The sequence below is a fragment of the Anastrepha obliqua genome, chromosome 4 (assembly GCF_027943255.1).
Source record: "Anastrepha obliqua isolate idAnaObli1 chromosome 4, idAnaObli1_1.0, whole genome shotgun sequence".
NCBI classification, from domain to species: domain Eukaryota; kingdom Metazoa; phylum Arthropoda; class Insecta; order Diptera; family Tephritidae; genus Anastrepha; species Anastrepha obliqua.
In genome coordinates, this window is record NC_072895.1 from 48868855 (window position 1) to 48886201 (window position 17347).

Here is a 17347-nt window from a genome sequence, read left to right on the forward strand (position 1 = left end):
GAATTTGTCTATACACCACACGAAAAATTATAAGACCAAGATGATTATGAATATATGTATATACTAAAGCAATAATAGAAAAAGTACCAAATATCGTTTCGTTGATTGCATTTTTATAACGGTGTCTCATAACGGAAATTATTCCACATTGAATATTTAGCTATAAATAAGTCAAATAGCCCTGTTGAAATTAAACACATTCTTAATTTAAAAGTTACTACCCGTCGTGTGCAACAAATTTTGCAAGCGGATTCCACTCTAAATTATGTAAAAGCTGTACAGAAACTTAATTTAACCACACGACATAAAGAGGCCGCATTGGCATACGCAGAAAAATACCAATTTTGGGAAGATGAATGGAAAAGAGAATTTTTTTCTGATAGAAAGAAATTCAATATGAACGGATGGGATGATTCTCAAATGTATGGGTATGAAGGAAAAAGAGGAGGGAATGGCTTATAATTTCGGAGAGAGTTCAGTCATTTTTTGAGCAACTATTAGTCAAAGGCTATTAGTCATGTTTGATATCCACAAAAATGTATAGTGTGAAGTATATAGAACTTGCATAAAGAGCGATGGTCTGGTCTAGAACGCTGCAGAACTGCAAAGTGTTTTGTGGCAAGTCCGAACAGAAAACTTTCTACTAAAACTTGGAAGGAAAGACGTTCGGTTGATGTTCAGTATCATTACAGGACACAACCCACGGGGTCAGTATATGACCACCATTGGAATCATTGAGGACCCAATGTGCCTATCTTGCTTGGAAGAGGCGGATAGCAGTGAGCAATTTCGCTGTGAGTGTTCCGCCTTTGCTAGAGCAAGGCTATGAGTTTTGCGTTCCATGTCGTGAGAATGAGTAATATTAATTCTTTAAAACTGGAGGATATTTACAGATATACCAAAGAATCTGGAAAATTCTCACATGACTAACTACTTCTGTCTCTATTCTTTCCTATCTCTTTCTTTGGTAATTTTTTCTTTTCCGCCTTGACTATCTACCCTCTTTCCAGAGCTCTAAATTCAATTCAAATGTTTTAGGAGCCGCCAAATCTCTCGAAAATTTAAATTTCAATTTTCGTATAGAACTTCTTGATAAAGTATATATATACTTATTATATTATATTTTATATTATTATATACTTATTACTTTTTTTGAGGCTAATTTCGATGAGGAGTGCATTTACCAGCGTAACAATGCAGCTGTTTACTCCTCCGAAGCAACAGCGAAAAAGTACAAATTTTAAAACGGCCTGACTGCATCCTTGATTTGAACTCAATCGAAAATGTATGGAATATACTTTCCCAATCGGTTTTCAAAAATGGCATTGGTCTTACACTTTTTTCGTTCTGCAGATTTTACTCTTCTTAATAATTAATTTAAGCATCTTGAAGTGTGTGCTTCTTACTGGATATTTTTAAAATATTTACCATTAAAAGTTCAAATATTAAAAATATAAATTGTTGGCCCTAAACTGCATAATGCTTAGCGATAGAACGGTCGTGGCAGAATGGGGCGACACCTCCCTCCGCCGGCAAGTGAACAGAGGCACTTCGCAAGGTGGAGTTCTCTCGCCACTATTATGGATTGCCGCACTTAACGCTCTGCTGGAGAAGCTGGAGAGGAGGGGCTGTAAGGTGATTGCCTACGCGGATAATGTAGCACTTATTGTCAGAGGCAAGTTTCTAGTTACTCTGATGAAACTGATGCAGGGTTATCTGAATCTAATTATGAATTGGACCGCAAATTCCGGCCTATCGATAAATCCTCTGAAAACGGAGCTCGTCTTATTTACGAGCAATTACAAAATACCTAGAGTGTTTCTCCCCTCAATAGCGGGTGCTCTATTGCTGCTCTCTGACACCTGGTACCTGGTTCTCATCCTTGACAGAGGTCTTACGTGGAAGCCAAACATTGAGGAGAGAATTAGGAAGGCAACAGTTGCCCTGTATGGTTGCAGGGGCACTATCGGCAAAAGATGGGGCCTCTCGCCTAAAGTCACTTTTTGGCTTTATAATACGATTATAAAACCAATCTTGCTATACGGAGTCCTTGTCTGGGGAAACTCGCTAGAAAGGATGGTATCACTTAAGAAGCTGGAGAGGGTACAAAGGTCTGCCCTCATTGGAATCAGTGGGGCGCTCCGTACCACTCCTACTCTAGCGCTTAACGTTATGCTGAATGTGGCCCCCGTGGACATCGTACGAAAAACTACCGCTGCACGCGCCGCAATCAGACTAAGGGGTTTGGGCCATAGGCTAGACTGAAGTTACGGACACTCAAGCATTCTTAAAAACTTTGAGTTCATCTCCATGGTGCGGAACCACTGTACACCCACGCTAGGTCCGAGCGGACCTTTTTCTACTCACATTCCCTCAAGGGATGAGTGGGCGGTGTGCAACATTTGGTGGCAAGGCATGGCAAACATGTTTACGGATGGCTCGAAATTAGACGGAAGGGTTGGTGGGGGAGTATTCTGTAAGGAACCTCCCATCAAACTTAAATTTGGGCTTCCGGACCACTGTAGTGTTTTCCAAGCGGAGGTATCCGCAATTAAGGAAGCAGTGGACTAATTGCTTACCTCGGTAATTACCGATAAGGAAGTAAATATTTACTCTGATAGACAAACGACAATTAGGGCCTTGGGCTCGTTGTTTGTGTGTTCGAGATTAGTCAAGGAATGTCTGGCTTCTCTCTTGATTGCATCCGAATACTTCGATATCAGTCTCATTTGGGTTCCCGGTCACAGCGGCTTGGAGGGAAACTGCTGGGCTGATGAGCTGGCTAGACAGGAAACTTTGGAGATGTTTTCGTCGCGAAAGCCGAGAATTGGGGTTCGCTTAAGAACCTATGGTCTGCTCCTGGAAGGATGGGCCTCGAGTCAACTCAGCGAGCGCTGGGCTAGTGCGCAAACGTGTAAGATCGCGAGATCCTTCTGGCCACGGGTAGATCGGGGACGCTCAAGAGAACTCCTAAGGCTAACGAAGCCCCAGCTCTCGAATTTGGTGGGCATCCTTATCGGACATTGTCCGTTAGGTGTTCATGCCGTGAGACTTCGGATTGCCTCAAGTCCGTTTTGCAGAAGCTGTCTGGAGGACGAGGTGGAATCATCTCAACACCTTCTTCTCTGCTACTCTGCTCTCGTCTGGCAAATATTTACACATCTGGGCTCTCATTTTTTTGCTACGCCTGCGGATATAGCGGGTGTAAATATCATAAATTTGGTGAAGTTCATCAGTAGCTTGTTGCGGCTAACTACGAACACAAATCAGCCACCATCGGCGTCGTCGTAAAAAGGCATGGTCATCATCGTCTCTAATCCCAAGGCTTCTTCTTCCTTCCCTTCTCCTTTCTCCTCTCCCATGTATGGCATCACAACGGACGAATTTTCAATATTTGTCCAAGTGTGCCCTAAGCTAGCGCAGCCATTTAGCTAACCTAACCTGGTCCTAAACTGATAATAAAAACATTAGAAATTTAGTTGTTCTTATAATTTTTTCGTGCGGTGTACGAACACACTTTACAACTTTTCGAATTGAGCGATTCCATGGCAAGAGATCCAAGTTTTTATTTTGGACATTGCCGTCAGTTCTTCAAAAAACTGGTTTATGTGTTGGTTTGATGGTAATAAGTAAAGGGAAAAAATTTTGTATAATATTTAATTAATTCAGATTTATTCAATGTAGAAAATTTTGGTACATAATTTGTTAAATTTGAATGTTTGTGATTCTTTTCAATATTTGTTTACATTTTTTTTAATTTTTTTCGGAAAAATAGATTTTTGAAAAAAATATTTGTTTCTGTCTAAAATTTTAGAAATTTTTATTTTAGGAGTTTTGAAAAACGCTTCTGTTAAAAAAGGAGTAACTTTTTAGTTTATTTAATAATGGCAAACTAGTATCTATTACGAATAGACCCATACTGATTGTGTGAGGCTTAATTTTGTTAGTGTGAATTGAAAACAGTGCTTTGGTGAAATTTCAATGTATGTACATTAAGGCGGGCCAATTCTTTTTCGAAGTCCTTCCTAACAGTTCGGTTTCCACATAAAATTACAATAAAAAGTTTCATTAAAGCATAGCTCTAAAGTAAATTTAAAGTAAATTTCGGAACTCCAAATTTCAATATTTATTTTATATTTTTTTAATATGTAAATCAATCTAATATTTCATAACTTGCTCTTTATTTCCGTTTTAATTAAAGATAGAAAATACATATATAGGGTTGTCCAATAGGTGCGCTTCAACTTTCTTCCGATAGGGAGGGCGAACGACGCAATATTTTTTATTTTTCGCTTGTCATTTGTAAACTTCATTAGTATACATTTCATCATGGAACGCTACACACTTGAGCAACGATTGCAAATCGTGCAAATTTTGTATGAAAATAATCGTTCTGTTGCTGCTACTTTAAGAGCATTAAGGCCATTTTACGGTCCATTTAACAAGCCGTCCCGTTTTGGGGTTATGTGAAGTCATTGGTCTACAGTAACAAGCCGGCGACGATTTGTGAGCTCAGAGCCAATATTGAACGCGAAATTGCTGGAATTTCCGCCGATTTATGCAAAAGAGTGGTCGAAAATTGGGTTCAACGATTGGACTTCGTAAAACGTGCACGCGGTGGTCATGCAAAAGAAATCGAATTTCATTCTTAAATGTATATGTTCAAACTCGATAATAAAAAAAAAAATTAGTTAAAAAAGTCAAACCGTTTGTGTTTTATTCAAAAAAGTTCAAAAGTTGAAGCGCTCTTACTGAAAAACCCTATATAATATACATTTTTGTTGAAGGTTCAAAATTGATTTTCGAACTATGCTTTAATGGACTTTTTTTCTTATAAGTTTATGTAAAATCCGGATCTTCAGAAACAATCTCGAAAGAAATCATTGCATACTGCCCCAATGTAATATATATAAATCAGAGAAGTTATTTTTTCTTTTGACTTACTACTGGCATCTAAGTTGAATTTTGAACATCGTTGCATTAAGAGACTTAGAGTAGAATTTTGTGAAACATATTTCTCTGTTATTAGTATTTCTTAGCCATCTTTGCTAAACGAGCAAAAATACCCATTTATTGAGAAATTAAAGCTATAAAATATTCCACAAAAATGCTCGGTGTAATGTTAAAAATAGATCAGTTGAACACATCCTACATCGCTTATGTAAGGCCTACATGTTTTTCTACGCCAATTTACCATAAGAATGCGCAAAAGTCGGGCAACATTTAGAATTGTTCAAAACTTTGAGTTATGACTTTAGTACAAAAAAAAATAAAAATAAGAATAATAGTACCTGTAGACATTTACAGGATATATAAGTTACCTGTTTATCTTTCCCGCGTAAAATGTTTACCAGCCTTCCTTCATAATTAAATTTTCACGGACGCAAAATAAAGCTCATCGCAACAAAGGAAATCGTGTGTAAACAAACAGAGATTGCTCATGTATTTATACTCGTTCGCTTTTACTGCACACAAATCCACTTTCCACTCACGGTGTGTTGAGTTTAATAAAAACGTGTGGTAATTGTCAATTCAAATAAATACGAGTGCACACAACCACCACCGTTAAGGAAGCAAATGGATATGCGAGTAATTCGAGCAATCAAATTAAGCGCAATTTAATCCTTTCCTCCCATGCGTATGTGTAAGTGGCTTTATTTTTTTATTTCTTGGCCCATGATTTCATGTAGTTCACAACTTTTTTAGCTTATCTTGCTTTTGATTGCTTTGGTTTATATATGTATACATATTTTTTTAATTGTTTTTTTGCTTCTACATGAGATTTAATTCATTTTTTTTTTCACTTTTTCCACACAGAATTTACTGCATTCAACAGAGGCGCCTTTTCCCGAATACAAAACACAATCATTAAAAAAGTCACGCTTCATTTTGCCGCATTACGGTGTTTTCAAGGGCTTCTGGGATTGGATTATATTAGTGTCGACGTTTTACGTGGCCGTTTTAGTGCCGTACAATGCGGCATTTGCGAAGGCGGATCGTCAAACAATGGTATCGGATGTCATTGTCGAAGCGCTTTTCATAGCAGGTGAGTGCGTTGTTAAAAACAAGTAGAAAAATTGAATGAAAAAATCTTAATAAAACCTTTGTTCATATGAAAAATATTAATAAAATTTAGTTCCGAGAAAGACGCATTGGTACGACATACCATGAATTGAGAGGGGCTGTTTAAAATGGTGTACAGAAATTTTTCGACGGTGGCCACCGTAACCATGCATAATTAGGATTCGCAAATGCTCAGGTTCGATTCTCCGAGTATGAAACACCAAATGATAGAAAATATGTACATTAATATTATAATGTAATAATAGCGGTCGCTTCTCGCAGGTACTGGCAAGCCTCCGAGCATATTTCTGCCAAGAAGAAGGTCCTCATAAAAAAAATCCAAAAAGATACTCTGCCATTTTTACGGTATCGGTGTATATTTTCAACAACAAAAGAAAAAATAATCCTTTTCCCAATTTTGTACACTGACCTAACCCATAAGTGTACATTTTTTCTTTGGTTTTTTTTCTTTAATCACACCAGACGCCACCCTAAATTATAAGACATTTAATTTGATAAAAATTTTGCCTTCATGTATTTGCTTTCGAGTATATACATAAATCTATTTGAGAAGCACATTTTGTAGTTTTAAGTTTTGCTTCCACTCTCCTGCCGCTCTGCGAAAAAGCGCAATAAGAAAGAAAGTGAAATTTGCTGAAAAAGGCTGTACGTGAAGTGCATAATAAATTTAATTAGTTCCTTCCATCAGGCCTCTCATACGCCGAGTAAGTGGAAAGTAGTTAAGTTGCTGAGTGACGACCACCTCAGCTGACTATAGCGGCGTGAAATTCAAGTATACGAAAAGTAGTGAGAAGAAAAACAAATGTACGAAGCTATTCGCCTCTACAGCTAGAAAATGTTTACGAAAGCGTGTTAGAGGTCAAGTATGCGCTGCTAAAAAAATGTACCATCCAACGCACTTCGTTGCTGGTGAAGTAGGTGAGCAACCTACATTTTATTTTAAACAAAAAAGCCACAGGTCTAGTTGAAGTTGGTTGAGTGCGCTACTGAATTTATGTAAATTTTAAGGTTACTCATCCTCCCAGGTGGTCACTTAATCTTGCATTGATTAAGCTGCACGGTTGTTTGCACTTATATGGACACCTCGCCAGTTTGCGCAAATATTTGCGAATGAAAAAGATATTTATCTAGATATTGCGTTATTTTTTATATTTTTATTTAACCTTCGACTATATTCTATAAACTTTTATTACCTTAAGGCAGCAAATGCAGACTCGTTCAATGAATTTACTTTTATTGAATTTCTATGTCTATTTACTATACCTCATATCTAAGTACTTACTTACGACCGCAACTCATTTATGGCTTGTGTCTATTTTATTGCTAGCCAATATTTATGCCTTTTTCATTTTTATTTTTGTATTTTCCTTGCAGACATTTTATTGAATTTTCGTACAACATTTGTCTCGAGCAAAGGTGAAGTTGTCTCCGATTCGAAATTGATTGCTATTAACTATTTGCGCGGTTGGTTTGTGGTGGATTTACTGGCAGCGCTGCCATTCGATCATCTTTACGCATCAGACCTGTACAATGGAGAGGTGAGTGGCGGGTGGTAGAAAATGTGAAGACGAAAATATTTAAAAAAAAATCAGAAACAATTTGCTACAAGCAACAAGTTGCGTAAATCACTTTTGGGCTTTTAGACTTTAAAACTTTAAGAATTTGGTGTTTAAATACCATTTAGATTCTAAATGAGTTTTATAGATTAAAATTTTTTTTTTCGTTTTGAGCTCTTTGCAAACTTTCGCTTTCGAACTTTTTCATTTACTGTTCTTTGTGTTTTTGTTTTGGTTTAACGAGTGTGTCGTTTACAGTTTTACAGCTTTTAAATGTTGACCCGTCAATGCCAATACGCAGAAAGTACCCGAAACTTGTATCCAATAGGGTAAAATGGGGGTAATTTATTCTTGAAGGAAAGTTAAATGGTGAAATTAAAAAGCTTTAAGGGGGAGGTAGGGTTTAGCGCTAAAAAAAAACACTTTTTTTGTGAATTTTTTACAGAAATATGGCTTAAGATACTTTAATAAAATCAGTTACATGTTATTGTACATATTTTCAATAAGTTTTTAAAAAATATTAATAATAAAATATTGACAAATAAGCCCATGACAGAGTTTTTTTTGGAGATATGTTTTTCGAGAGGTGCTCTGCGGTGCCAATCGGCATTCGTCGTAGAATCATCTGAAACTAAAAAAGTCGAATTTTTCAGTTAAAGTATGACGTAATGCTCCCCCCTACATTAATAAAATTTTTTTTTTTCATTTTTGTAGTTTTGGTGGCAAAAAAACGTAAAACGAGCATTTTTGGCGAAAAATTTCGCCATATTTGTAAGTGAAAAACAACCTTAAAAAACAAAAAATAAAAAAAAAACAGTGTAGGGGGGAGGTATTTTTGATTTAGAAAACGTGTGCCAAATTTGAAAAGAATCGGTTGAATAGTTTCGGAGTTGTGATTGGCACCGACTTTTAAGAAGTCGTTTCGGGAAAAACGCGTTTGAAAAAATGACTCTGAGAAATTATCGATGCTCCGCATTCGAGGTAGAGTGCCAATAAAGGCTATAACTTTGAGAGTTCTGCTCCGATCCACTTAAAATTTTGACACAACATTCTTGAGAAGATTTACTATAAGATGAGTGAAGAAAAAAAATTTCGATTTTGTGACCCTACCGATCCCTACCCTACCCTACCTCATCCTCCATACAGCTGACGCAAAAAGGACTCAAAGTAATTCCGAGTCTCACGGCATGTATACCCCGCGGATAATGCCCCGTGAGGATGCGCACGAAATTGAGGGATGAGATTTTGTCATCCCAGAACATGCCTCGAACGTCTCCTATCCAAACGTGGCCAGAAGGCCTTCGCGACTTTACACTTTCGTGTACTTGCCCAGCGCTCGCTAAGTTGGTGCAAAGCCCATCCTTCCAGGAGTAGAGCGGAGGTTGTCAAGGAGATCCCGATCCTCACAGGTCCCTTGTCTGGCCAGCTCTGCTTGGAATACAGTGATCCGGCAACCTGAATTGGAGTTTGATGGGGATCTTTTTGCAGAATTTAGATTTAGAAACAAAACACTCAAAACAAAAATAAAGAATCGTTTTTTGTTTGCCGTTTTACATGCTTTTGAAGAAATACCCAAATAACACCATTTTAAATGAGGTGAGGCCTAAAATACAAAAATGCGTCTTATTATTACCTCAAAAGCTTTAGAAGTACTTAGTACTGTACGAACATATTTTCAAAAGCTTGAAAGACTGAAAAGGAAGTATATTAAGCCATTTTTTATTCACGTACTCCAGCGTGTTCCATGTACTTTCAAACTTTCTTTTGTTTACATGTATGTACATATTTATATACATCCATTTGTACATTTGTATTACATGTTTTACAAAAACCTTAATTCTCGTAAGTCCTATTTAAACTCATATCTGACAAGATTTTGTAACTTTTTTCCACATACAAAATCCTTTCACCCGCTTGTTGCTTACTTTCTTGCTCTTACTCTTTTTATGTTTCATTAAGTCATTATTAAACTCTCACTGAGCTGCTCATTTGTTGCCTAAAGTTTTTAGTCAGTGGTTGGAATTAACTTTACTTTGTAGCTTTTATTGCTTTATCTATAAGTTCTTCAAACTTTCGTTCAACTGTAATTTGTAATTTTCATTCTATTTTTCTTCCATTTTCCTACAGCTGTTTTACACAGCATGCACTTCCTTATCGCTTTGTGTCCGAACAACAGTGCTGATATTTGAATGCTAAGTGCCTTGTTGCCGTTTTAGGTAGCTGTGATGAGTTAGCACTTGTCATATTTATAAGGCAATTAAAAAATATTTATTAAACAGTTTTTGATTATTGAAATATGATTTGTAAATCAGTAATAGCAGTGCCTAATAATATCGGGTTTTATTTTAAGTGCCTTGGAATGCATTTTTTTATTATAACCTGGCAGATAATTTCATGGCATTTATTTTCGAACATTTTTGGCATATGTCCGCCACGGCTACGACTTACTTCATCCATTCGCCCAGCCCCATATTGGACTACTTTTGCCAATAAATCTGAATTATAAATCTAAATGTGCCCAATCGGTAAAAATACGACTCAAACGTTGGTCATTCCGCTTCAATTTTTGCACGGGCTGTATTTTATATGCACGTACCAAGACCTTTACGTAAAATTTTTCACGTAGTCGAACGACAAAGGCCAACGAGTTGAGAACGACAACGAAGCGAAATTTCGGTGTATTCTTCAACACTTTGCCGTATGAACTTCATACAGTTTTTTTTTTTTTTTTTCAAAGTAAGCCTCCACAATTGCGAAGGGTTTTTATGGTTTTAACCGATTCATGATGACTTGCCAAACCTTACAGAATAGAAATGTCAACACAGTTCGGTATTTCTAGCAGTCAAGCCATAGTTGTAGATATCGATAGTTCCTATTGAACTAAAAAAAACTCCCGATGCTTTGTTTTCCTAGTCAACACGCACATACCCGAAACAAAAAACTCTCTTTGACATATTGTTCTGACTACCATCATGTTTTTCAATTATCTTAAAAAATTACCAGAATATATCTATAAAATATTCTTATTTATTGTCCTGTGTTAGCGAGTGGGATTGTGTGTAACTATCCTTCGGTGGGTACATCAAATTTGAAACATGAAAAGATATAAAAAAAGGATAAATTATAAACAATTTTTTTTAATCGGGATCAGGCCTTTCGGCGGCCAATGTTAGGCTTGCAAATGCATTTTTTTCATAAAAAGCTGCTGCTAAAAAGCCATCGGTAATTCGGGGTCAGCATAAAATTGTAGGTCCATCCATTTGTTAGAACAAAAATTGAAGAGGAGAATAGTAGACAGCAGTTATGGATAACAGTGCAACGACGAGATGAGAGAAGTATAGTTGAGCTCATATATTGGAGTAATTTCCTGCTACAAAAATTCTTATTGAGATAACCACTTAGGTTTGGTTTCAAAAAAGGTTACACAGTTGTGGGACAATAATATGTGGTTCGATCACACCGAACATCTTTAGAATATCACCATCATAAAAGTGATGGCCACAATATTATAAGTGCATATAAGTTGGCACATGTATGGTGGTGTTTCTGGTCTTGGCTAGAGTTGATTTTTGCAGCTTTCGACTAGTTTTGAGCTCAAACACATGCACCGTCATTGCAGCAATATAATAATATACATAATGTAGTGTAAGCAAAGAAATAGAGATAGAAATTTTTATGCTGACTATAACGGTATGAAAACACTGAATGAATTTTTTAAGTGGAATCACAACTAAACTGAACACAATTAGTGCGTGTAGCGTAGTACACATAACAGAAGTGAAACTTTCAAGGCAGTCAAAGAAAGAGAGAGAGACCCGAGAGAGAATGAGAGAGAGAGAGAGAAGAGAGAGAAAGAATATATATTTAAATAAATTCACAATATATGCAGAGAATACAAATAGGCAAAATTTACAAAAAACGTAGAAGGGTCGGCCAGTGTAGGTAAACGCTGGACACAAAACGTGGCAACAACGCGCACTACACCGAGCGCTTATCATCCGCACAAACGCAGTGATTCCAGGACCGCAGAAACGGCACAAATTACTGCAAGGCAATACCAATAAATCCGACGCCAGAATGGATAGCACTTTATAGTATGGACGAGCACTTGCCAGGGAACGGAAATAAGAACCAAAAAGTAGGCACCAAAAACAAAAACGCCAAAAAAATTGGGACCAAAAAACGCCCCAAACAGTAGGCACTAAAGAAATATAAAGCCAAAAAGTAGGCACCAAAAATATATTTTCTACAAGCTTGCACCAACAAACAAGCGCCAAAAAAGAGGCAGTGTTATTTCTCACTAGAAATTAGCAACCACAAGGAAAAACTCAGGAAAAATATACTAAAGTGTATCTAAGATATAACAGGTGGCGCAAAATTAATCAATTATGGAAAGATTTATAATATTTGCCAATATCGTCCTACGGCAATCATATTTGACACTTGTGACAGTTGTGACACTTGTGACAGCTGCAGCATACAAACAGACAAGCAATGGAGCGCGTAAGGGTCAAAATAAAGATATCCGTCATTCTAACTTTTTTTTTTAGTAAAAAGTTGAATGGTTAATTTTGCGCCATCCTTTATATAAGCTATAGCCCTCTCTCTCCTTTTCCTCTACGTTATATCTTTTTTTCTCTCTCGCCAAACGAAAATGCCCAAACCGTTGCATGACCTTGAAATTTTACTCTCCATTCTCGCTCGTTCAGCGACGCCTAAGAAGTTTCACTTCAAAAATTATTGAATTATTTAAAGGAAATTATATTTATACTTATATTATATTGATTGGCAAATTTTCCACAAAGGAAGAAAAATAAAAATAAAAACTTACACAAAAACTTAAAAGGTACTTAAATTGTAGGATATGAATTTTAATCCTCCGTTGGACACTTTTTTTAAAACCTTCGGTTGGACACCCGGGCATGTCCTTTATTCGACCTCTATTTAAGGATCTTTTTTAAAAGGTTATATCCATAAATCGATAGAAAATTAAATTTTAGGAAACTACCTGGAAGCTCAAGTCGTTATATACTCGTATAATAGAAATATTTTAAATTCAGTTCAGAAATATGTTAAAAATGAAAAAGCAAGTCTTGCCGGACCCGGGTGCACAACGGAGGGATAAATACATTCCGAATATATACTTTGTTTTTCATAAATAGTTGAGTAGTTTTTAATACACTCTAAGATATAAATCAATTTTTGATTTCCATGTCGTGTTGATTTCATCAGCATAAAAAGTTCTATCAGACCTAGTTTTTGGTTTTTTTTTTCAAACGAAACGGTACGTTTTCTTTACTTATTCCATACAGTTCTACAGAAGGCGAATAGTTATGAGAACTACACGGCAGACGAAGTGACAAGGAAAGGAACTCATTCATAATGAGCAAAGTCGTCTATCTATGACGCGGGTGCTAATCTATTTTTATTCAATTTCAATGGTAAAATGGTACCGCAGCTCCATATATTGGGTGCCAAAGCAGATCTGGCAAAGGAGGAATGAAAAACGTGTAAAATTCGAGGTCGACCAAAAATTACCCCAATTATTCAGTACTAGTTATCATAACACTATTTTTTGTAATAGAGACGCTCAGCAAGCGCTTAGCTTTCCTCTCAAATTACTTTTGCCACATCTGCGGTGGGAGAGAGCAATGAGCCTCACCGCTAGTATAACACAGGGATTCCACGCTATTTATTTACTAGGTTAGCACAAAAAGTATTCAAGAAATTGTATAAGCAAGACAAGGTAATTCTTATAAAGGAGATTTGGAGTTTCTAAATTCCTTTTTTGTGCATAAGCTTCAATGTACTAAGAATTCATTTATTTATAAGAATTACATTTTGCAGTTTGTTGTTGTGATGCGCTCGCACTAAGAATCAAACAAGACGTTTTTTTAAGATGACCAGCATTAGGTTTAGCAAGAAAATAGGATTACAATTACCACAGAGGACTAAGTGAGAATTGAGTTCATTGGCTTTGGAGTTTGCTCAACATTTTATTTCTTACTTTTTTAAATAAATTTTCATTATTTCATATATTTGCCTTGAAAATTGTTCTTATTATTAAAAACAGTGAGCTTTTTGTGACTCATTTTTCATTTTCTGGTAAATATGGCGATCACTGTGAGATTAGTGTCTCGGTTTCACTTTTCCAATTTTTTCCTTTTTTACTTGTTGCTTTTGTTAGTTGCAGCCACTGGTATTTCATACGGATGAGCAGCATAATCGGCAGGAATTAAATACGATTTAAAAGTCCCTCAAGTTTTTAGCTTTATTTTCTGCGAGTCGTTTGTAGAGTTGTATTTAAAAGAAAAACGAATATATGAGGTATACAAATAGACGCAAATAAGCAGATTTTTTCCCAAATAAAAAGTAAATGTAAATAAACTGTTGAATAGATGAGACAAGATGACGCTGACCAAAGGTAGACCATGAATTTGCTCCTTAAAAATAAAATTTAAAAAATCAGCGTGGGTTGAATAAAAGGATGCGAAGTTTGCTAAGTAACTAGAAAAATATGTTATATAACTTTTTTCTGTAAGCCGTTAGAAAACATTACTTTTTTTTGGGGAAAAAAGCACTGGAAATTCACTCTACTATCCAACAAGCACCAAAAACGAATTTTTTTTATAAAACTAACTTTAGATAGGCAGCCGTTGTGATTGAGTGGATGAACGATTTATCGGTGCGGCCATCTTTCGTATAGTTGACGTAAATTGACTACCGACACTGCTAATGGCGAGGCAAGTCTATGGTAAGAAGCCATATCAATGCAGCACAGTTACTGAAATTTGGAAGTGTTGGGCTCGTGCCACCTTGGGCGGCTACCGCGGACATGTGAACGATAACATATTAAATATATACAAAAGATTTTCAAATGAAAATAAATATACAAATATTTGTTAGTACTTCACTCACAGTTTATGTCATTTCGACCCGCCTTTATTGAAATATCCTATATTTATCACATACATTTTTTTCTAATCTTACAATTTACAATGAAATCAGCCTATCAGATAAATATGCCACGATTTTAAGTCTCACTCCAGCATCTTTAAAATATGGGTTTAGTTTTTTACAGTAAAGAAAAATGCTACTATCTCCTCTATCAATACAAGATATGGCATACGCTTAACTCTTATTCAGCTAATATGTTTTTCTGCAGCTGCTTGAGATTTCGATGCACACCACACTCTTGCTCCGTTTATGTCGTCCACTTTCTTTCAACATTCGTTTTTCGCTTTTTGTGAGTGACTCTTTCACATTTAGGACAAAATCTCAAAGACTAAACGATCTATTGACGCGTAAATGTTCATAAAGGCAATATCCCTGTGCGCGGCATGTGTTTGTGCTTGCGTATGACTTTCACTTGACATGTTGCAGTTTGTCTGCTAGAATTTTTTGTCTTGTTGGCGCGCGAACTTACTTTGACTGGAGCAATCGGCCCTCCCATCATCTATGATCTTAATCCATAAATTGACGAGGCGCATTTTTAAACTAACCGCTTGGCGGCTATTTTATGTTGATTTTATGAGCTGTGTGATTTTTTGCTGAGCTTCTAATTATACCTCGGGTTGATAACAAAAAGCGACGGTTTCTTTTAAGCATGGAAAATGAAATGATGCACCTGGTCAGCTCATAAACAAGAGTATCAAAAATAACTAGCTTTAAATAGCTGCTTAATACTTCCAAAAAGGAATTTTAGATTGAGATTTAAAAAGAATTACTTCAAGCAATGAAAACCAAATAATCCTATGGTTTATTGTATAAAATCACATAGGTAGAGGAAACAAATGAAAAGCAAAATGTCGTTAAATATAGGAGCTTAAGAATATTGATAAGTGAGGAGTGAGAAAATCAACGATAGACACGCGAAACACCAAGAATTGAAACATATTACTTTAGCCTCGCAAAGGAACTATTTAACATTTGAGGTAATTATGCGCTTTAACTATTGGATTTCGAGCAAAATGCAATTTTTTTTCCTAGTTTGTTAAAAAATGTATTCTTGAAAAAAAGAGCTGCCATTTTTTCAAGTTTTGATGAAGTATCATACGAAACAAAGAAAGTTGTATTTTAGTTTAAGTTTACTGCATTTATAATATCAAAAAACTTCTTACTAAAACCGCGTAAGTTTATCTAACATTTTTTTAGAAATAATAAAATAATAAATTGAAATCTAACCTAATTTTGCTAAATACATGTATAATACATTTTTCTAGAAAAAAAGTTCAAAAAATCTTTCTAGCCTTTATATATATTTTTTTTTTAATATCAAAAAGTTACAAAAATTTATTAAAATTTCCTTTCTCAAAGAAATATTATTTGTATATAAATATATGTTAGTAAAATATTATAGAAAAAGTTTCAGAAACAAATTGAACATTCTTTTAGAAATTTTTAATTGTATTTTAACTTCATTTTTTTTAACGAAAAACTTTTTGACATAAAATTTGTTCTCCAAATCTCATTGGTATAGTTTTATTATTTTTTTTGCAAATATCAATAAGTTTCAAATAAAAATAAAAACGTTGGTTTCAAAAAAAAAAAAAAAAATAATAATAATAATAATAAGACAAAAATTGAAGTTATACAAAGAAAAGTTTATCAAACAAATATTTAAACTTTAATGTTTGCAAAAACCAGTAATATAATTTTTTTCACAAATATCAATAAGTTACAAAAAAAATTTGAAAACGATTAAAAAATAACAAGTTTTTATTTATTAATTTTTTCAAAAATTAATGATTTAGTTTTTTTTACAAATATCAATAAGCTATAGATAAGAAATTTAAACGATTGGTTTTCTTTAAAAAAAAATATATATGGTTTTGAGTTTTTCTTAGAATTGTATTTTAATGGTAATTTAATTTCATTTTTCCACATTTATAACACATTTGTTTCGAATTTTTTTTTACGAAAAATGGATATTCCAAAAATCAATGTTTTAGTATTTTAATTTTTTGCAATTACAGGAAAGTTGAAAGAAATGCATTTTTTTAAACAAATTTAAAATATTTTGTTTAAGAATTTTTTTACAAATATCAGTGAGCCAGAAAGAAAAAACGTATATTTTTTTGTTTTTTTAAATTAATTTTTTTTGTAATTTAACTACATTTTGTTACGTTTATTTAAAGTTTTTTAAACATTTTTGTTTTTTAATTAAGTTTTCAAGCCGCGTAGAAACTGACTCATTTCATTATCATGTTTGTGTTTAAACAATATTTTTATATTTTTTGATGATTTATGAAACGGCGTTTACCTTCAGAATATTTTGTTTGTTGCCATGTTTTTCTTACCAGGCGTTTTTAGTTAAGTTTGCCTCCTAGCACAGGAGTGGTGGATGATCACGCTGCTTCCTGTATGCATTTTGTTAAATATTCGGTAGCCTCGATTATATCTTCCTCACTTTTAAGATCAACTCCGATGCCCAGTGTCAACGTCAAAATGGCTTTATAATGAGTCCAATTTTTATGGCTGGTGTAAAGTTGGTAGTGGAAGTAGTGATCACTGGCGAATGGTCTGCAGAAGGATCGAGACTGGATTTACCTGGATCATACCTTTGATGGCACAAAAATCAACGTGGTCAGGAACCTTTTTTAAGTTTACTGGCCAGTATGTCGGCTCTGCGTTTGAGAAGATTTTCAAGTTCATAGATATTATTTTTTTATTAACGATTCTTAGACATCGATTAGAAGCTTTGTATA

General features: G+C 35.0%; 1 protein-coding gene across 1 annotated transcript in view; it reads left to right on the forward strand.

The window, feature by feature from the left end:
* LOC129245695 (potassium voltage-gated channel subfamily H member 8) overlaps positions 1–17347 on the forward strand; it is a 216844-nt gene that overhangs the window by 105100 nt on the left and 94397 nt on the right. Inside the window, exons 6-7 of the mRNA XM_054884034.1 lie at positions 5818–6046; positions 7459–7622. Coding sequence (XP_054740009.1) covers positions 5818–6046; positions 7459–7622 — 393 coding nt within the window. The remainder of the gene's footprint in view (positions 1–5817; positions 6047–7458; positions 7623–17347) is intronic.